At 46.0% G+C, this 21,564-nt stretch overlaps 1 protein-coding gene and 1 long non-coding RNA gene across 2 annotated transcripts; one reads left to right on the top strand and one right to left on the bottom strand.

Annotated features, from left to right (window-relative positions):
* Positions 1-329: 329 nt before the first annotated feature.
* FOXD1 (forkhead box D1) lies at positions 330-11,551 on the bottom strand. The gene is made up of 2 exons (XM_035291422.3): positions 9,685-11,551; positions 330-7,946 (listed from the first exon to the last, which is right to left on the bottom strand). Exon 1 carries the CDS (start codon positions 11,144-11,146, stop codon positions 9,716-9,718), a length of 1,431 nt encoding a protein of 476 aa, XP_035147313.1. The 5' UTR covers positions 11,147-11,551; the 3' UTR covers positions 330-7,946; positions 9,685-9,715.
* A 2,930-nt stretch (positions 11,552-14,481) lies between these two features.
* Positions 14,482-21,043, top strand: LOC144581586 (uncharacterized). The gene is made up of 2 exons (XR_013532606.1): positions 14,482-14,836; positions 15,902-21,043. It is a non-coding gene; the product is annotated as an uncharacterized LOC144581586 (long non-coding RNA).
* The last annotated feature ends 521 nt before the right edge of the window (positions 21,044-21,564 follow it).

The raw sequence follows: 21,564 nt of genomic DNA, 5'->3' as shown, positions 1-21,564 counted from the left end.
TGCGCCACGTGGCAGCTCCCCGCGCCCTCCTGTCCCGGCCTAGCGTGCTGTCGGGGGAGCGCCTCCTCCCAGCCAGGCCAAAACCTCAGGCAGGAAGTCCCTCCGGGCTGGGGACGCGGCCTCGCTGCGCTGGCTTATGGGTGGTGTGCCCGAGGTTTCTCTGCCCCTCTCCGGGCGCTGGCGGGTCACTCGAGCCGCGGCTTGTGCGGGTCGCTGGGCACGGAACGGCCTCGGCCCCGGCCCGGCCGCAGGCCCGGGCCCCGCGCATTCCTGCGCTCGCCGCAGCTGGCGGGAGGTGGGCAAGAGAGCAGCCCGGGTGGCTTGGAGAACACTGAACCTTTAATTGGGCTATAAATCAGACAGGGGAGTGCGGTGGAGTTTATGCAGGTGTAAAAACAGAGGGGAAAGCCCGGGCCGAGCAGCCAAAGCGCCCGGGCAGGTCAGAACCTCCAGCAAACTAACATCTTGATAAGTCCGCTGACAACAAAATAAACAGTGGAGAGGGCTGGGGGCGGGGGGCGCCGTCGCTGGCGGCCCCCTCGCAGCAGCTCGGCTGCCGTCTGCGCTGGGAAGGCAGGCCGCTCTCGGCTTTTTGTTTGGGACTTTGGGAGGGGCGGTTGGAGAAGGAGAGAAAGCAGCAGAATTATCTCCCTTTCCGCGTCCGATTCCCATGGATGGAGGGCCCCGGGAAGGTTTGACTGTGGAGGTTTGGGACGTGCGCGCTGCCTCGTCGGCCCCTGCGATGTGGGGCGCTGGAGCTGCCGGGAGCCCCCGGCAAGAGGGGAGCGGCCCCCTAGTCCCTCCTGGACACAGCGCCACCGAGAGGCCGAGCCCCCGCTCCCGCTGCATTTCAAGGGCTGACGCCGGGAAAACACCACCCGGCCCCTGGCCGAAGGATGTAACTAACCGAATCGAAAGGGCGATCAGAAATTAATTCAGTGCCCTGCTCAGGAGGAAAACCCTGTCAAAACCCCATCGAGACGTTGGCACAAGCGGCAAGCGGATTCACACACAAAGAAAAACAATATAAGTCTCGTTAGATCATTTTTCTGTACATTGTTTAAGGTCTGAAAGGGACCAAATCGTTTCAAATTGTTGCCAGTAAAAATTATCCTATGTGGAATGCAGCTAATCCTTTTAGGTTCCTGTCAACTGTTTCCACAAAAGGAATCCGATTTTTCAAATCAAAGATCCAAAAGTCTTTGGGGAGAGATTTATTACATGCCAGAGCTTTAGTTACAGAATAGAGTTACCTTAACAACCGGCACCCACCAACTCCTTAAAATAAGGGATCCTATCCCACCTAACTCCAAAGACCTGTGGGAGATAGTTTGCTGGAGTCCGCAGATGGGGAGTGGGGGGCAGGGAGAGGGTAGAAAGGCAAAGAAATAGTAAATTTCTTAAATAAAAAAACAGAGCACAGAACGCCTCAACATTTTACTTTTCTCCTTTGTACCCCCAGTTACTTTTGGAGACCAAAAGAAAAGAAAAGAAAAAAAAACCTTGGTGACTTGGAAGCAGTTCCTTAGTAATGACAACTTAAAGGTGAAATAAATGCTTGAGTTGAATGCAGAAAAACTCTTGGGTGCCTATGCACCACCCGCAGTGGTCCCAAGCCTGGATTCTCTTGACTGTCTGCATTTTGAAGATGCAACTACAATTTCAGCAAGTGGGGAAGTATTTATTTAAAAGTTTAACAAGGAAAGATTACCTGGTTTAATTTTAATTCTGTATTTTTAATAAAATGTTTAGGCCTGCAGAAAAAGTGCCCTGGGGTTTGTTGTTGTTGTTGTTTTACTGGGTCTCTGTATTTAACTCTTCATAAACCTGTGTGAACCTAAACTCATTCGGAATAGGTAACAGTCTCCGTTCATAATGATATCTGAGGGCCTGATCACAAACCATCACCCTCCTCCTTTTTTAGTTCTTCACAGAAAACTGTCAGCAAGGGATAGGATTTGATCCATTAGTAAAAAGCTGTAAACACTTGGGAAGAAATTAAAATTCATAGTGCCTGGAAACTTCAAGCACTGAGTTGCCTCCATACCACATAGACAAAGGTGCTCAGGTGTTTTAGTCACTTTGTGAGTAAATTGGCCATGCCAGAAATATATTGTCAAGAAGCTATTATTAGTTTCATTTACACACTAAGGAGATTTTCGGCAATGAAATGGTTTTGTTAATGGAGATACTTTAAATAATAAATCTTCCTAACCTTCCCTCCACCCCAACGTTTCCTGCTAAAATGGCTTACTCTTGTTCCACAGTGAGTGCTTGTTGGTGGCAGCAATTCTTTAATTTCTATCTTATATTTAAAGCAGGAGTAAAGGGATTTGCAATGTAGCAGGTGCTCAATAAATAGTGCAGACTAATCCCACTTTTCAAAGCTTAGAGGTTAAAGAGATGATCAGTAGATAAGTAGAGGAAAGAAACAGAGCAAGAGACTAGAAGAGTGGATTTAAAACACCAGTGGTTTGTTTATTTTAGAAAGGGAAAGCTATCTGTCCAAATACACATCTGGCTGAAGTAAGAGAAAACATATGCCATCTCTTTCATCCTCATTAAATCTAGAAGAACTAATTTATTTCATAGATAGGGATGGAAATTTTGAAGATAAATTTTAATATATGGCCAGGGATTTCTCTTAATTTAGGGATTTAGGTATACGCCAAAGTATAGAAGTTTTTTCTTCTCTTTTTCCTTGAAAAATAAGGATGTGGAAAGAAGCCACAAAAGGATCATAATTCTTATAGATTATATAGGTTTTATGTTTTCCAAAGCATTTTCACATAAACCATATTATTTGATCTCACAACCTGCCCTACCCCACAAGAAAAATGCAAATAATTATGGGAACCGATCTAATGTTTAGTTTCAAACTAGTTTTCTTTCTTCTCTTGCAGGCTTTGGAGATTTTCTTTTTCTTTTGGCTTGTGATTTTTTTTTTCCTCCATAGTCAGTAATGTAACAGAACTAAATTTTGCACATCTTCATATATATATGAAACTCTGCATAAGAATACGCAAAAATAGCCAGTTATTTTTCCTTTGCAGTAACTCTTTTTTGTAGAACTTTCCGAAGATGTGTTGCTTCCTTTTGCTGCTGAAAAGATCTGCCTTCTAGCTATTTTAACAGGAATTCCTAGGCAAGTACGCAAAGGCACTTCTGCCTTCTGCCGTAATTATTCTCTGCCCTCCCCTCTTTGCCAGTCTGTTATTGATCAGCAGTTGCAATAAGAATCCTTTGTCTGTCCCTGGCTCCCTCTGGGACAGGGAGATCCAGGCAAGGCCCCAGGGCCTCAGATTCATCCTGTACTCACCCATTCCACCCCACACCTGTTCCTCTCATGGTGCTCAGTGGACTGGTCGGGCCTAGGTTTTTGTTGTTGTTTTTTTAAACTCTAGAATTAAAAAGAAAAAACTTTTCGGTTTTAAAAAAAGACCATATTTTCTCCAGGAAATCAATGTTCTCTTGTATTAAGAAGCAGTGTCCCTGGGAAAGATTGCCATACACACTCTCCTTTGCACTCTGCAGCTCACAGTAAGGCAAAGTTGCTGCACTGACTCTGGTATGAATGTATTCACACTGGACAAAGCAGTGGCCCCAGCCCATGGCTGAGGAGGCAGGGCTGCAACAAGGCTTCTGGATGGCCCTGGACAATGGTAAGCTTGCAGGTAGTCTGGAATTCCCCCACAAGCATTTTAGGAGATCTCTGGCAAGGCAGGTGGATTAATTGCACAGGGGCGAAAGGACTGGCCCAAGCCACATGATATGTAGCTGTTCAAAGACAACAAAATATCTTCAAAAGTATGCTGGGAGAAGGGGACATGTCCTCAGAAAAATGTTTCATTTTCTCACTAAGTGCTAAATCAGTTGATGTGACTCCTTACATATCCTTCCCTTTTCCACACATATCCTTCCCTTCTTCCTTAGGGAAGAAGATGTGTCCCTAAGGCCAGTTTTAAGGCCTGATTAGTAGTTTGGTTAAAAGTTCTAAACTAGAGCATCTTGACCTTTAAAAATCAGCATGAGATGCCAAGGAAATGGGTGTGTGTGTGTGTGTGTGTGTGTGTGTGTGTGTTTTAAAGAAAACTGTTGATGCCAAAAAATTGGGGGGGGGGGAATGCTAGGAAAGCATCATGTGCATCATGTAGAACTACGTGGAAGAAGCTGATGCCTCTGAAATAATTAGCTCTCAATTCCAAATGAATCTAAAATGAGGTGCTAGAGTATCTCTCAGAAGACCTGGGTGGGAGTGGTAGGGAGGAGGGTGTGGCAAGAATGAAAAAAAACATTGTGTAAGAAACAAATGACTCTTCTACATAGTGACATTAAAGGCAACTTCCCTACCACAGTTGGTGTTTAATAAATCACAATGATGGCATCAAAGTAGCAGTGTGATGTAACAAAAATAAGATGGGTTTTAAATGCTGAAGTCCCAGTAGCTGTGACCTTAGACCAGTCATTTAATCTCCTTTGAGCCTTGATATCTTTATTTATAAAATTGGGGTCAATAATAATTCTTCTCCACGATTTCACAGTGCAGTTGAGAGAATTATTAGTGAGTGTCCTTATACAAAGTCAACGTGTGGTGATGATATTGACTGAATAGACAGGAAAGGGGTTCCAGGACACTGATCACATCTGCTTCCTGCTGTGGTGCTAGTTATGTAATACATATGTGGCCACTTCGAAAAGTTGTTAGGATTTGCACTCTTTTACAAACATATACTTCCCTAAAACTTTTACTTTTAAAAGTTACAGTTTTTTCAAGGTGGAACACTCATGATAAAAACAAGAAAAACACTAAATATAAAGTCATCAGAAGCTCATCAATGTTAGCCTCATTTCTCATCCTAGTCACTCTATCATACATGGAGGTTTGGGAATCAAAAGGGATCGCTGAGAATCATCAGTTATTTTCTCTGTGTCTGTTTTGCTTCTTATGACTAGTATTTTCCTAGAGGAAAGAAGCTGGAAGAACGAACCAGGAAGTTTCCTACATGCCAGAGGGGTCAGCACTAAAAAGAAAGAAGCCCAAGTTGTTCACATCAAGGGAAAGATGTGATTAGAGAGATGTGACATGCAAAGAAATTATCTGAAAAGTGAATTCAGTTGGGAAAATATAAGCCCCAAAGAGCCCGAGCAGCTGGTCATGATCAGATTCTCCATCGTTCTGTCAAATGTAATCGTATCTGAGTTGGCAGGGTATTTATTGCTAAAGTCGAAGGGCCAGATTTTACACTAAACATATTTACACATTTACATTCGTTGCCCTATAAACACACCACGTTTCACTGGCCATGACATCAAACACATTTACCAACAAAAAGCATATGTGTAATTACAGAATCATAGAGGAGGTAAGTGGCAGCTGATGGGCAATAAGCATGCACGCCTGTGTATGTGTATGTGTGACCCAGCTGCACCACCAGGAAACCGGCAGAGACAAGAATGAATGCAGACAATGCTGGGCCCACTTCACTTGTCCTCTGCTCTCCAGGCCTATCCTTGTCTGGTTTAGTTCTAAAGGGGGTGATGGACCCCCCTGGCATTCCAATTAGATGCATGGTTACCCCCCTGGAAGAGCCCTGAGAGACTAGGGAGGTTCCTGGGCATATTTCTGATTTGGATTGAGTTTGATGCTGATATGACCTTTAAATTGCCCCCCTGAAATGACTTTTCTCAGTCCGTAATAAAAACAGGTGTGAGCAGAATGTGTAGCCAGCAGAAAATTTTAAAATTTTAACTGGAGTCCTTGATTCCTAGTTTGGGTAGTATGATCAGATCCCTACCCATCAACAGCAATTGTAATAACACCATTAGCCGCTCCAAGCTTGGTCCTCGATCAAACAAGGAAATCAGAGCCACTGGTGCTAGAGAGAGAAAAACACAACAGGCACAGCCTCAACCACTGGCCTCAGACAGGCTTTAATAAATGACAAAGGCTGGTTTTCCATCAAAATAATCACCTTCCATCAGAATAACCACCTCCCCCAACTCTCTCAGAGGACAGACTACAGAAAGAAATGGTAGGTTTATAAAAAAGAAAAAAAACGGTGAAGGGCAGAAAAGCCTTTTCCTGAGATGAATGCCTACTACATTCACTGCAAGAATTTTGATCATAAATACATCCAGAATTCCAGTTCCATCAACAGAAAGTTTGGCCAGGAAAGAGCTGCCAAGGGGCCAGACAAGTTGAGATGTGTAAACATACAGATGCTTCAGGGAGCAAAAAATAAGAAGCGTCTTCACAAATTTTTTCCTTTACCTCCCCAGTTCATTTTTCAAATTATTTTCTTTTTTTAAGGGGAAGGGAAGTGGCCCTTAAATAAATGCATGGGATGGGATGGACAGGAAACAAGTTGTTGAGAAGAAGCGCTAGCTTCTTATTTTAAAGAAATAAAATAATTACCCAATAGAGAAAAGGGAAATCAACCAAGGAACGATCTAAGGTCATGACACCATGTGTGGTACAAGAAGCAATTCAACCCATAAGGGCTTCATTACCCCCGCAATAGATAACATTTGGCTAAATCTAGCTGCAGATTAAATCTCCGCAGCACAACAGAGCCCTGAATGGAGAGGCTCCTTTTTGTGTGGTCCTTCTCCGGGAGCTGCCTGAACCATTAGCCCCAATATATCCCTCTCCCTATTAACTGCAATTCCCTCCCGACTGAGCTTCGGTCATTTGTCTCGAGGCTCTACGGGGGCGTTTGATGAGCAGAGAAACAAGGAGAAGGGGAGAAAAGCGTCGGGTTAATGAGTTGTAGCAAATCCACACTTTGTAGTTGGGAGGAGGAGAGCTGGTGGCCAATGTTTGTCCAACTGGTTTATTTTTCGAGACCCAGCCTATTGAGGAAGGCTTGTTCAAGCAGGCTTCGTTCCTACAAACACACAAACATCCTTCTGTTTGCCTACAAAGAAAAGGGGACCAGCGCTGGATTTGCATGCGAATGAGGAGCCCCAGGAGGAGACGTCCTTGCCCATCAAAGGCCGCGGTAGCGGCGGCCTGGCGGCCTTTGTTCCAGCACCTGCTCGCAGGCGCGGCCTGACGGGGCTCGCCCCGCGCTCCTGACTCGCCCGTCCAGGGTCCTCTGCCCACTCGTCCCTCACCTGGCCTGCGGTCCACACCTCTCTCAGCTCATACCTCACCCGCCCCGCGGCCCTGCTACCCCCAGTCTCAACCGCCTGGTGAGCAAGCCCGCAGGGTAGGCACGGCGGAGAGCGGAACCCCAAACCCAGAGGGTGGGGAGCTGAGCGGTGGGACGCAACACTCGGCATCCAGGCGACTTGGATTTGCACTTTCCTTTAGCTGTGGGCTCACGCTGCTCTCCACCTGTTTAAAAACAGGCTTGCGGTCTCCAGTGGGGGCGCGTGAAGCAGGACCCCAACCCGGGGACCTGGAGCGAGGCCTGGATCGCCCGGTGCCTTGTTGCCATTTTCTTAAATGCACTGACAACCCCGGACATGGGGCCCATCCCGGCACTTTTGAAGACGTGAGAATAGGAACGAGGAGACAAGATTAACCAGGATTCCCTGCTTTCGGGACATCTAAGCATCGGGCAAAAATTAAAAATACACACGGTTTTGTTCTGGCTGTCTCTCCTCGTAATTATTTTCAGATCTAAATTTCAGATGCGTTCGTTACAGAAGGCTACCAGGCGCGCCAGCAGTGTCTGTGCCGTTTGGATTCCGCCTGCCAACGCCTCTCCACCCGGGGCGGTGCGTGGGGTCCGGACGTTCTCGGGGTCAATAACTCCTCTCTCTTAGCCAGGCTAGAGTAAAAGTAACTTTCTATATAAAATTTTGCTCTAACAATATTTTAATTTGTATCTATAGAGTTAGTGGTAAGTTTGAAGGTGAGAGGGTTTAACCTCCTTCAAACATTTCACAAGGAGGGGAACAAACAGCTTCATTTGAGCCCGTGAAAATCCGTTTTCTCCCTAAAAAGAGACAGGGTGTCATGAGTGAGTAACATTACAAAATATTGACCCTATAATGCAGACTTCATTAACCTGGTAAGTTTAATCTGCAAATCTTCAGATATACACCTGTCCAGACATTTTAAAGAAATTGAATAAACAGATTTAATCCCCACTAAAAACACTAACGTCAGACATTTAAATTATGTGTTACATATGCCTAGGTTTTATTTGGAGCGCCCATTTTCTCATGCAATAGTTAATAAAAAGACATTAAAATTTGAAAGATAAACCTAAATTCAGTAAAAATAATTAATGAACACCTGATGTATTTTCACTTTTTATTCTTTAAACCATCCTAAAGTTGAAGGTTATCTTAAATACCTTAAATCATTCACTTAAGCCAGAATTTCAATAAATCTGTCTTTTAAGAGAAAAACCTCTTTATACAATTACTCGAATTCCTTCCATCTGCAACATGGTAGCTGTAAATACTGGCATTTTAAAATATGATTTATTTCATATATGCAAATACGTCTTTATTCAGGGCTTTACCTGATGATCATCTCTACTAATTTTTCCTATTAGAATTCTGAAACTAGAAACTGCCTCTGCTTGTTTCACTTCTATTACAAGATATTTTGCAGAGTTTTTGCAGACATAATATTGTTAACTGAGTGGAAACTGGGAAGGAAACTCAAAAATGAAATGCAAAATTTCTATAAAATTATCTTTGGGTACCTGTGGCTTTAATTTTAACATACCTCAATGCGCTTTAAAATGACATAGTATCAGATTTGAAAATGTATACCAAAGTAACTTATTTTATTTGCAGTCATTTAAAAGTAACATTTTATTTGTAGTCATTTAAAAGTAATTTCTGATCTCCTACAGAAAATTCTGATCTTCCTGGTTTTCACTTAGGAAGTTCAAATGAAAAATCATGGCATGATGCTGCTGTTAAATTCTCTCTGAAAATATTTAAGTCTGCTCCATATCGGGTTCCTACTTACCCCACATAGAAACTTTTTTAAGCAGAAAAGAAAATAAACTAAGAAGGGGACAACTGAGGCCAATTATTTTGGTGAATTTTCTTTGAAAATTAAGCATTTTTATTTCTGAAAAAGTGTAAAAATCTTACATTTAGAATAGTACAATAATAATTGCCAGTAAAATTTACAATACTCCTTGTAAAGAATACACAGTAAGTACAAAATAAAAATTCCGCACGTCTGTTATGATACAAAACACAGGTTGAAATAAGAAATGATAATTTTGACTTCTTTTCCTTGTGTAAACATGTTAACCATTTTTTTCCTTTTCATGAAAAAGTACTCTAGACAAATGTCCTCAAAAAAGTATTGCTTTGCTGGCATTCTTCGAGACCTTCACTATTTTTGTATTATTCTTTTGAACATTATTTTTTAACGCCTGGACCTGAGAATCTGTATACCTCAAAAGGCTTAGTTGTTATTCATCTGCCAAACGTCTAGGGAGCCCCTAGTGCCTTCACAAGGCGAACCCCCTTCCCCAACACCCTCTTCCTCCCTGCCCCAGGTCGCGGGGCTGTAGCATAGGACGACTCTGCATAAACAGAGGGACCCGCAGAGCCGAAAAGCGCGCCGGAGCTGTTGACAAACAGTTTCGTCTTAAAATTCGCAGCGGAGAAAATGGGCGCGCAAGGTCGAGAGGGGCCGCACCCGGAGGAGCGAACAAAACACCGACCCACCGAGAGGAGAAAAGGAGCCGGGATTCCTACCTTCTTCCTCGAGCAGGCTAACATAGCGTTATTAACAATTGGAAATCCTAGCAGTAAAGTTCTCGACACTGGACAGGGCAGTCCCTTGGTGCAGAGTCCCCAGGGCAGCGGACGAGGAGACAGAGGAGGCAGCGGCGGCCGCGGCGGCCACGAGGGAGCGGGTGAGCGCGGCTGCCGGGCCCACGGCCGCCTGCGCCGCGCAGCCTCCTCCGCCGGATCCCGGCGCGGGTGGCGCTGCCACCGGCGAGGGCGAGGGCGAAGCCTGAGCGGCGGCGGCGGCGGCCTGCGCAGCGGCGGCGGCAGCGGCGGCCGGGCCCAGGCTGCCCCCGATGATGCTCTCGATGGAGAAGGGCGACCGCGCCAGCGCAGAGGCGCCCGGGCCGCCTGCCTTGGCCGCGGAGGCCGGCAGGGGGCCTGGCAGGGCGGCGCCGAGCGGGTGCGGCCGGTAGCCGAAGGCTGTCCGGGCCAGCTCGGCGGCAGCGCCGTGCGGCGGCGGCGGAGGCGGCGGGGGCGAGTGAGGATGGAAGGCGGCGGCGGCGGCGGCCGCGGCTGCGGCGGCGGCGAAGAGGGCCGAGGGCGGCGCGTAGGGCGGCAGCTGCAGGCCGTAGCCGCAGCCGTAGGGGCCGTAGCCATAGGCATGCGGGGGCGGCGGCGGCGCAGGCGGGAAGAGTGCTGCGGCGGCGGCGGCCGGATCGCCCGCGCCCCCTGCGGCTCCCGCGCCGCGCAGCAGCAGCGACTCGGCGGCAGCGGCGTTGGGCGGGAGGAGCGGCTGCCGCTTGAAGCGCTTCCTCCGGCGCAGGAAGCTGCCGTTGTCGAACATGTCCGCGGACTCGGGGTCCAGCGTCCAGTAGTTGCCCTTGCCCGGGTTGCCGGGCTCGCGGGGGATCTTGACAAAGCAGTCGTTGAGCGAGAGGTTGTGGCGGATGCTGTTCTGCCAGGCGGGGAACTTCTCCCGGTAGTAGGGGAAGCGGCCGCTGATGAACTCGCAGATCTCGCTCAGCGTCAGCCGCTTCTTGGGGCTCTGCAGGATGGCCATGGTGATGAGCGCAATGTACGAGTAGGGCGGCTTCACCAGTGGGTTCTTGGCGCCGCTAACCGCGCTCCCGCCGCTGCCGCCGCCGCCGCCAACCGCTCCCGCGCCCGCGCCCGTGCCGCCGCCCCCACCGGCTCCCGCCCCCGCCGCCGGGGCCGGACCCGGGGGCGCCGGGGACCCCCCAGCAGGCGGGGCTAGCAGGATGTCATCGTCGTCGTCCTCCTCCTCCAGGTCCTCCAGCTCGTCCTCCCCGGCGTACGAGCGCCGCCGCCGCCGCTGCGCGGGGACAGCCAGCCGGGGCCCGCCACCGCCGCCCTCGTCGTCGTCCTCCTCTTCCTCGTCGTCTTCGTCCTCGCCCTCCCCCACCACGTCGATGTCTGTCTCCTCCGCGAGGCCGGAGGCATCGGACATCTCCGTGCTCAGGGTCATAGCTGTGGTGCGGCGGCGGCAGGGCGGCGCATGGGGGCGCCGGGCTCCGGGCTCCCTCTGCGCCCCAGCCCGGGTCCCGGGCGGCTGGCCCGGCCGGGGGGCGCCACGCTGAGGGCGCTGCGGCTGCCGGAGCTGCGCTGGGGCCACCGGGTGGTGGCGGAGTCTCGCACGCCGACTTTGTAACTCCTGCGCCGCTGCGGTAGCCGCGCGTCTGCTGCGCTCGCTGGACTCCGCTCGCGTCTGGCCCGGGCGGAGGACTTGACCTCCTCTCGGAGCAGCTTTTGCCCCGTCGGTTGAGGAGGGGTGGCGGGGCGCGGGCGGGCGAATCAGAATGCCAGGCGCCCAGGAACGTGCCGGACGGGTGAGAGTCTAGGAACAGAGCTCTGCGAGACCAGGGCTGAGTCCAGGAGAGGGCGGACCTTCCTCGGCTTATAGCTGAAGGGGGCCTGTCACATGGTGTGCACGTCAGAGCGCTGCCGAGGGAAGGAAAGAAAGCCTAGGAAATCTGCCCTGCTCGGGAGAGAAAATTCACTCCTAGGAGGGAGAATTTTCTCCCTTTCTGAGAAAAGTGGGGAAGAGAGCGGACCCCACTATTTCTTGCCAAAGGGGCTGATACCCGAATTACGCGGCGGTCTATACCAAGGTCCTCTGCACAAGTTAGAGTTCCCAGCCTCCTTCTCGATAAGTCATCCACTCTCACCTCAGAAGCACACCCTCGACGCTCCTGTCTGACTCCTCCACGGCCTGTAGGAGCCGTCCAGACGGGGGATAAGCACCCCATCCTCAGGTGATCCCTGGGGACGCTTTGGGCTCTATTGGGGGTGTCCCAGCTCCCACAGATTGGGCGAGCGGCTTCCCATTTTAAGCACGATAATAATTGTTTATTGACCCTTTAACCCCTTCTCTTCGGTCTTACTCCAAAAACGTTTGTTTTCCGCCATCAGTTAATAAAAATGCTGTGAGACTGGCGTTTTAGTCACTTATATGCAACTGAATGCCCTAGAGACTTGACAGTTAAACTAAGCGACTCGAATGAGAAGATCTGACAAATGTCATGGGAATTAAGAATGTAACAATTGAATTCGGAGAATAGAAAATTTTAGTAAAAACCCAAATACATGCACAAAAATTGCACCTATGAACTACTCAAAAAAGTTCGACCAGCCTAGCCAATATGGTGAAACTCCGTCTCTACTAAAAATACAAAAACTTAGCGGGCGGCTCCTGTAATCCCATCTACTCAGGAGGCTGAGGCAGGAGTATCGCTTGAACCCGGGAATCGGAGTTTGCAGTGAGAGGATATCGCGCCACTGCACTGAACTCCAGCCTGGGCAACAGGAGCGAAGCTCCGCCTCAAAATATATATATATACAGTTTGTTCATAATGGGGCTAAATAGTTCTCGGTAGGAGGAACATTTTAGTCAGTACTTCATAGTAATCTCAAAATACTTAAATTACATAACATATACATATTTTACTCAGACAGGCTTATTAATAGAAACTGATAGTGGACTTTAAGATAAATGTGTTTTTGGAAAATCCATTACTCTTAGTACCTTCTGGTGAAATGAAAAAAATTTATGAGATTCATATTCCGCTTAATTCAACTTTCTCAGGTGACAACGTAGTGGAAATAATTAAAATATGATGCTTTTTAAAAAGATACCTATCTTTATCACCAACTCAAACGAGCTATTTTGGCTCGTGGAAAAATCCTAATAGTTGTGGAATTCATATTCACTTAGTCATACCTTCTGGATTGGTGCATTTCCTAGAATGCTTCTATTTCAAAGAAGGAAGCTTGCCCTAAAAGTTTAACTTTCTGATTAAAATGACCTCTTGACAAGAACTAAGAATCAATATTCAATGGCGTTCTGTAGGAACAGCCATCACCTGCCCCTGTGTATATCATTTTATTGACCAAATACTTTTCGCATTTTGAAACGTGTCGTTACTAGCGCTATCAATCACAGAGCGTCAAAAATAAACTGTTCCTCCATCTAAGAACTCTTTTAAATTCGAGTTTTTTGGTGCTGAGGACTGCTACCAGCATTACTCTTACAAATGACCCATAAAGGCTATCATAGGTCTTTGAACGATCTGTGAGAATGCCTCGACGTTGTAAATAAATTATTTTTCATTGACTCTCCTTTGATATATGGCTGAACCATTTAATTACTGTAATAGGCTGAGCACTAACTTGAGCCAACATTAATCAGCGCTATTAATCAAGCATCACATTGCTTTGTTGATGCAGCCAGGAGTCCTTACGAAGCAGTTCACTTTTACGTTGAAAAGTTTAAGTTTTATAAGTACTCAGTCGATATCTAAATAAACACCATCACTTTCGCAGCACTGAGGGTTGGTGTGTGGCGAAGTATTCAAAGATGAAACAGGAAAAATTTCTTCGCAGACCATTAATTACTTTAGGCGACGGGTTACAGACTTCATTCCGTTCATGGAGCGGGAGACAGACTGCATTCATTTGTAACTTTGTCCGCAAGTTCTTCCCCAAAGAGTTAAGAGGTTCTTCCCTGGAAACGTTTGTAAAACGTGGCGAATTATCACCGGGCCACTCCGGGGAAAGTATTAGGATTTACTGAAGGGCAGAGTGGAAGATCAGCCCAGAGGGACCGCTGCAGAGACGGGGAACGGCCACTAAGATTTGGGCGAGCTTTACTGAAGCTTCACATTTGGATATGACCACTTGCTTTGTTTGCTTAATTAAGCTAGATGTTTGTACGCAACTTTCAGCTCCGCACTCGCGAAGTTCCTGGAACACAGAAACCCAAGCGATTCACGTCTCTCACGTCCCCCTGGTCTCCCCCGTCGTTCCCCACCCCGGGCCTCCCTCCCTACTGCGCTTCCAGCTTTCGGCCGCGACTGGTAACTCTCCTCCCGCTCCTCACCCCGAAGCTGGTACGTGGGACTAAAACCTTTCCCAGAGGGGAACCTGGGAAGCGACGCGGCGACCCCTCTCCCGCGCGCGCGGCTCGCATGCACGCGGAAAGTAGAGGGGCGCGGGTCCCGGTGGTGCCTGCGCGGGGCAGAGCTGCCCCCTGGCGGCGGCGCGGCGACCTGCGGGCCCTCGCATCCGGGCCGGGAACTCCCAAGGGAGCTCGGCCAGTGCGGGGAATTCGCCCAGCAAACTGCGTTTTTCGAGTGTGGGCAGCTGGCTCCCGGGCGTCTCTCCCACTGGCTGCGGGCGGCCGGGACTGGGCAGGCGTGGAGGCAGGTCCTTGGACTGCAGGCTTCGGCTTTCTCTCCCCCCACCCCAGCTAGCGGTTTGGGCGCTCCAGGAGCCCCCGCGCGGGGGGTTACGGGAATTACGCTCGGTGGGAGCCGGGGAGGCAGTACGACCCTCGGGAGCCTCTGCCTCCGCCCTTTGGCCTTGGTCCCTGACCGTGAACGCCCCAGGCCCAGGGACCTCCTTCGGCAGATGAGGGCTGGCAGAGACCTGGGGGGCGCAGACTCCTGAGGCAGGAGGGCTATTCCTTGTGCATCCCAGGACTTTACCCGTGATCGTGAACATGAACGTGTTTTCAACCCCTGCTGTTTCCCCAGCGCCTCATCCCTCCTGCTAGGAGTCATTCCCGAAGCCTGTATTGAGATTCTGGTTGTGCCTGCCAGTCTGAGCCCGGTAAAGAGAGAAGAAAACGCGAGTCACTGGTCTGAGGGAGTGTAGACAGGTAGGTACTTATTCTGGCCAATGATGAGTGCCTCCTGAGCGCCGCGCAAAGAGAAGGGATGCCTGGAGTCGCTGCCCAGGGCCCTTTCAGCCTTCGCCGTCCTTCCTCGGGGCTGCATGCATTTCCACTACTCTTAAACTCAAGCGTCTGGAGGCCAAAACCTGGGATCTGAGTTGTTTTTTGTTTACTGGGGTAGGGGTAGGGGCGGGTAGGGTTGTAAAATACACATGATTTACCATTTTAGCCATCTTAAGTGTACACTTCAGAGGCACTATGTACAGTCACATTGTTGTGCAGCTGTTACCGCTATCAATTTCCATCATCCCAAACTGAAATTTTGTACCTATTAAAAAAAAGTGGCCGGGCGCGGTGGCTCAAGCCTGTAATCCCAGCACTTTGGGAGGCCGAGGCGGGTGGATCACGAGGTCAAGAGATCGAGACTATCCTGATCAACATGGTGAAACCCGTCTCTACTAAAAATACAAAAAATTAGCTGGGCATGGTGGCGCGTGCCTGTAATCCCAGCTACTCGGGAGGCTGAGGCAGGAGAATTGCCTGAACCCAGGAGGCAGAGGTTGCGGTGAGCCGAGATAGCGCCATTGCACTCCAGCCTGGGTAACAAGAGCGAAACTCCGTCTCAAAAAAAAAAAAAAGTAACTCCCCACTTCCCCAACCATCCTTCTATTCCCCCTCACCTTTTACCAGCCACTGGCAACCACTGTTCTACTTTCTGTCTCTATGCAATTATTTACTGTAGGTACATCATCTGAGTGGAATCATAATCACATTGGTCCATTGTGTCTGATTTATTTCTCTTAGCATAATGTCTTTAAAGGTCATCCGTATGGAAGCTTGTATCAAAGTATCTTCTTTTTACCACTGAATAATGTTCCATTGAATGTATATGCCACATTTTGTTTATCCATCCGTCCACTGGTGGACATTTGGGTTACTTCTTTTTTTCTGTTAGTTTTTGAACCTCCACTCCTCTTTGACTACTCTGCATGCAGTAGACACTGATAAAATGTTTGATATATTCATTTTCCTATATCTTTTTCACCCCAGAAACCCTCAAAGGAAGCCCGTTGTCCTAACAGAGCACACACATTGGTGAAGTGACGGGGAAGGTTTCTGCTGTGTGCAACATAAGGGGGACTCGCCCTTCTGGATTTGAAACCTCAACTTGTTCCCAATTTTGAGACTTTCAGACTCAGACAATGAACATCACCTTCAGTAAAAAGGCATGAGTTGAGACTCCTCCAGAATTAGTTCTGGACAAAACTGTGATCATCTCCCCTCCCACCCCATGCTTTTACACCCTAAGCCCCCCTCCTTACCTGTCCTGATCCTTAGGAGCCCCAAAATGACCTAAAATTTTTCTCTGGCAGTCTAGGGTGCTTCACTTTAGCATTCTTCTGTGGTGAACATTACCTGCCACTCACGCTGGTTCCCACATGCCAAGCTAATTTCAACAACGGATGAAGTGGGTACCTCCATGTGATGGCTGAGGAAACAGGTTCTGGGTGTTGCAACTAAGCTTCATGGAGGCAGCCATGACAGAGCAGAGCCTTCCATCCTTCTGTCCAGGTCGGCAGCCTCTCCCAAAGCAGGACTCCATGGGCCAGGCTCTTTCCACCCCCACCCTGCTTCTTCAGGCCAATTCTTACATGGTAAGTTGGCCAGAACTTACTTCAGGCCGGTTCTTACTGAAAATAAGCCCAAGGCAAGCTGCTACTGGCTGACGGTGTTTGGTGCCTTTCCAAAGAGTAGGTTCATTTTAACCTGGGCATCCTGTTGATACTGCCTAATCAAGGTTCCACTCATGGGTCCTTTATAGAGAGTGTGGTTGGGAGGGGAGATTCCCTTGTGAAGAAGATATTTTAGTGTCCCACTAGGCAGCTTCTGCTTGCACAACAATTCCTTTAAAAAAGCATTTCATGACCTGAGCAGTACTCAGACATCAAGAATTCAGAATGTCAGCAGAAGTTCAAATCTGTGTTTTTTAATGCCAAAATTATTTACATGGACTCAGGAATTTTCATTACATTGTAACCTGGACATCCTAACACACACCCACACACAAACTTATTTAGCTCCGCATAATCAGTGGTTTGCAGTGGCACATGTTTAGATTTTGTACCCCAAAGTCAAAAGCTCAAAAAGTATTTTTTATCATGAACTTAACTGACAAATACATATATTTTCGTTCCAGAGAGAACTCCTCTTATTGGGGGCTACCTTCCACACCAGACTCTCCAGAGTACATCTTTACAGCTCTATAATCTTCTGGCATTTATTTACATTGTCTAATAATTTCCTGGAAATACACTTAGTATTTTTAGTTATAAGAAGAATTGAAAAACAATATTGCTATTCTAGAAGAAGTGCATTTATTTATTTTGCATTTGCAGTTCACCCAGAGGCTGGCTGTGCAGACAAATGCTTGGGAAGGACAGGGCTCTCTAAAGTGATTCTAGGTATGCAGCTGTCTACAAGTCATACTGAAAATACAAGATTGCTTATGAAGCAATGAGAAAGCCTTGTCGTAAGTTGAAGTTGTAATTTTGTGTGTGTATTTAAAATATATTTAGTCACACACATTCTTTATTGCCTGACGTCCAGGCTTAACTGAGAGTGAACTATCACTTCTCTGTTATAACAAACTGAAACCTCATCATCTACACTCAGTGGCAGCACATCACCTGATGCCACCGTCTGACACGAGGCTGCAAATCATAGGTTGCAGTCAAGCACATAGCCCCCTTTGCAGAAGGCATTCTCAATAGCTTCCACTAGAGGCACGTGTGAGCACTTTTGCTAGAAAGCTTTGGTTGGCTCGCCTTCCAGAGCAGAAAAAACTGGAAATGGCCTAAATCCAAAAGTTACAGAAAAGTAAATACAAATAATGAATGATCACTATTAATCAGAGACATGCAAAATGGGAAAGAGAAAACCCTATCAAATTAGCAAATTCCATGAGGATGATGAACATGATGGTAGGAAATCATATCACTGCCTGTGGAACTGTAAAGTCACACAAACCTTTCAGCAAACAATTTGGCAAAACAGAGCTTGGATCTTAGTGTCTGTTCCCTTGAATCCAGTCACTCTAAGATTCCATCGTATGGAAATAACCAGAAATATGAGCACATATTTATGTACAAAATGTTTGTTGCAGCTATTTTTTTTTAAGAAGCAAAAAAATAGAAACATTCTAAATGCTCAGGATGAAATATATTATTCTTATGATGGAATATTTTGCAATCATTAAAGCAAGGTCTGTGACCAATTTTAATAACTTGAGAAAATCTTAAAGTTGAAAGAAAGGTTTGGATAGAAAATTACATACAGTATTTTCTCAATAATTTACTGTAAATAAAAGGACTGGAAGAAAATACAATAAAATGTCAATTGGTTAATTCTCAGGATGGTGAAATTATGGTGGCTTTTATTTTGTTATTTATATTGTATTTTTCTATGTTTTCCAAATTTTTCAGCCTGAGCAATTTCCAAAGTGCTGAGTTGAGACAGCTGAGGAGCACAATTAGTGTAAAAGAAAGACTACAGATGGAACAGTTCATGTCATTTGAAGCATAATTATTAGAATAGACATCAAGAATTTAAGGCAAGCATCATATATATATCAAGTAGGGAGGAGAACTTATTAGTAACATTAAGCAAGAGGAAGAAATAATTGTTTTAAACCTACTGGAAGCATTAAGTATGAAGAAAGTAATAAAATAAAGGGCACATTGAAGGAATGAATAGCAGAATGTAGCACAACAGTGTGACTATTGTCAATAATAATTAATTGTACATTTTAAAAATAACTCAAAGAGCATGATTGAATTGTTAGTAACACAAAAGATAAAAGCTTGAAAGGAAGGATACCTCATTCTCCATGATGTGATTATTATGCGTTGTCTGTGTCAAAACATCTCATGTACTGCATAAATATATACACCTACTGTGTACCCACAACAATTTTTTTCCTTTTCAGAATTTCTTAAAAAAAAAAAAAACGAATCTGGAGCCACAGCAACTTAATTTTTAAAAAACAAATAAGCAGAATAGATAGAAGTGAAGAATGGATTGGGTTTGAAGAGTTCGAGGAACTCTCCCAAAAGCAGCAGGAAAAGACAAAATTCTGGCTCATGAAATCGATTTAATGTGTTTTGACCACAACTGAGAAAGAATAAAACAGAACAGAATGGGATGGGTTAGAATAGAATAGAATAGAATAGAATAGAATAGAATAGAATAGAATAGAATAGAAAACATCGCTGCATAGCACATAATAATGCTAAGAGTAGTTTGTGAAAACTTTCAGTTTTTATTTTTATATTTTTATGCATGTGTATGTATACTGAATTTCTATGTAAAATGATCTCTTGGTTTGCTTGAGCTCAGAAGTTTGAGACCAGCCTGGGCAGCATAGGAAGACCCCATTTCTATAAAAAAATAATAATTAAAAATAAGTAAAATAATCTCTTAGTGTGGGTTATAATAAACAAGTTTGAAAGCTTCTCTTTTTTTTAATTTCAGATTCAGGGAGTACATTTGCAGGTTTGTTACGTGAGTCTATTGCACGATACTGAGGTTTGTACTTCTATTGAACCCATCACCCAAATAGTGAACATGGCACCTAACAGGTGGTTTTCCAACCCTCGCCCCCTCCCTAAGTTTGCAGTCCTCAGTGTGTCTATTGTTCCCATTTTTGTGTCTATGTGTACCCAATGTTTTGCTCCCACTTATAAGTGAGACCATGTGGTATTTGGATTTCTGTTTCTGCATTAATTCATTTAAGATAGTGACCTCCAGCTGTATCCATGTTGCTGCAAAGGACATCATTTCATTCTTGTTTATGGCTGTGTAATATCCCACAGTGTATATGTACCACATTTTCTTTATCCAATCCACCACTGATGGGCACCTAGGTTGATTCCATATCTGCTATGGTGAATAGTGCTGTGATAAACATACAGGTGCAGGTGTCTTTCTGATGGAATGATTTCTTTTCCTTTGGATATATATGCAGTAATGAGATTGCTGGGCTGAATGGTAATTCTATTTTGAATTCTTTGAGAAATCTCCTAACTGTTCTCCACAGGAGTTGAACTAATTTACATTTCCACCAACAGTGTATAAGTGTTCCCTTTTCTCTGCTACCCACCAACATCTGTTTGTCCCCATTGCTTTCATATCCTCTCTCACCTATCCTTAGGGCCTCACAGTGTCCTTCCTACTCCATACACCACTGCTGTGGTGATCAGTGTGCCATGGAAAAACCTGGCCACAGAAATTTTGGAAAAGATGAGGTACATCAAGAAAGCAGTTGACTTTACTGCAGCGCTTTGAGATTTTTAGGTTTGTTTTGTACATTGTGACCCTTTCAGAGGACTGTACATACGATGTAATATTTTCCAAATTTATTTTAGTATGGGACACCAGTTTGGGAAATGGCATTCACTAAAATGATGTGATACAGACAGGGCGCAGTAGTCACATCTGTAACTCCAGCACTTTGGGAGGCTGAGGCATGAGGATCGTTTGAGCTCAGGAGTGCATGGCCAGCCTAGGCAACATAGTGAGACCCCCGTCTCTTAAAAAAAAAAATCTAAAAAGTTACAGAGTTTGCAGTGACTTTCTAATTTCCCAGAGTTAAAATTCTTCTCATTCATTTATTTAACAAATATTTATTTTATGGAATGTCTACTATGGGGCAGGTGCTGTTCTAGGTAGTTGGGATACTTCAGTAAACAAACGAACCAAGATCGTCACCCCAAAAAGCTTTACATATTTAGCAGGAGAAAGACCATAAGAAATAAGTAAACTGAATACCCTAATTAAGTAATGACTTCATATGTTAAAAGGTCATATCTGCTGTGTGAAAAAACACAGAACAGCTAAGGGGGCTGGAGGTGGTAGTGACGAGGCAGCATGGAAAGGACAGGTGTGTGGAAACTTTAAATAGTGAGCAAAGACTAGAATATTGCTACTGCTGGATATCTGGGAGAAAAGGATTCCAAGCAGGAGGAACAATTTGGGCAAAGGCCCGAATAATCACAAATAAAAATAATCTTAAAGACATGTTACAAACTATTATGTAATTATCCACAAACTTAGTGGCTTAAAATAATAATTTCATTATGATAACAGCTTTTTTGAGTCAGGAATTCACAAAGGGAATCAAAAGGTAAAAGGTGTCTTAGTTTATATCTCTGCCAGTCAATGCTAGCTGTCAGCTGGGATTGCCAGCTAGAACACCAAGATGTCAACTTTTCAGGTGGCCTGGGCTTCCTCACAGACCAGTCTCCCAAGAGAATCAGTGGAAGGTGTATTGCCTTTTATGATCTAGCCTAGGAAGTCACATAGTGCCCTTTCCACAGTACTTACAAGCTACCCAGATTCAAGAGGAGGGAAATACATGCATTTGCTATGGCTGCCATGACAAAGTACTGCAGACTGGGTGCCTGAATAAGAGAAATGTATTGTCTCATAGTTCTGGAGGCTGGAAGTCCAAAATCAAGGGGTTGTAGGGTTGGTTCCTTCTGAGGGCTATGAGGAATGATCTTCTTCAGTCCTCTCTCCCTGGCTCTCCTCTCTTCTCTCTCTGTCTCCTCACATCATCTTCCCTCTCTGTGTGTCTGTGTTCATTTTTCCCCTTTTTAAAAGGACACCAGTGATACTCCATGAGGGCCCACCCCAATGAGTTTATTTTACTTGAT

The sequence above is a fragment of the Callithrix jacchus genome, chromosome 2, assembly GCF_049354715.1.
Source record: "Callithrix jacchus isolate 240 chromosome 2, calJac240_pri, whole genome shotgun sequence".
NCBI lineage: Eukaryota > Metazoa > Chordata > Mammalia > Primates > Cebidae > Callithrix > Callithrix jacchus.
The sequence above is the reverse complement of the archived record's forward strand: the minus strand, read 5'-3'. Positions and strand labels throughout refer to the sequence as shown.

Excerpts from the sequence above, each read along its gene's own strand:
- FOXD1 (XM_035291422.3), bottom strand. The coding sequence starts at position 11,146 with ATGACCCTGAGCACGGAGATGTCCGATGCCTCCGGCCTCGCGGAGGAG.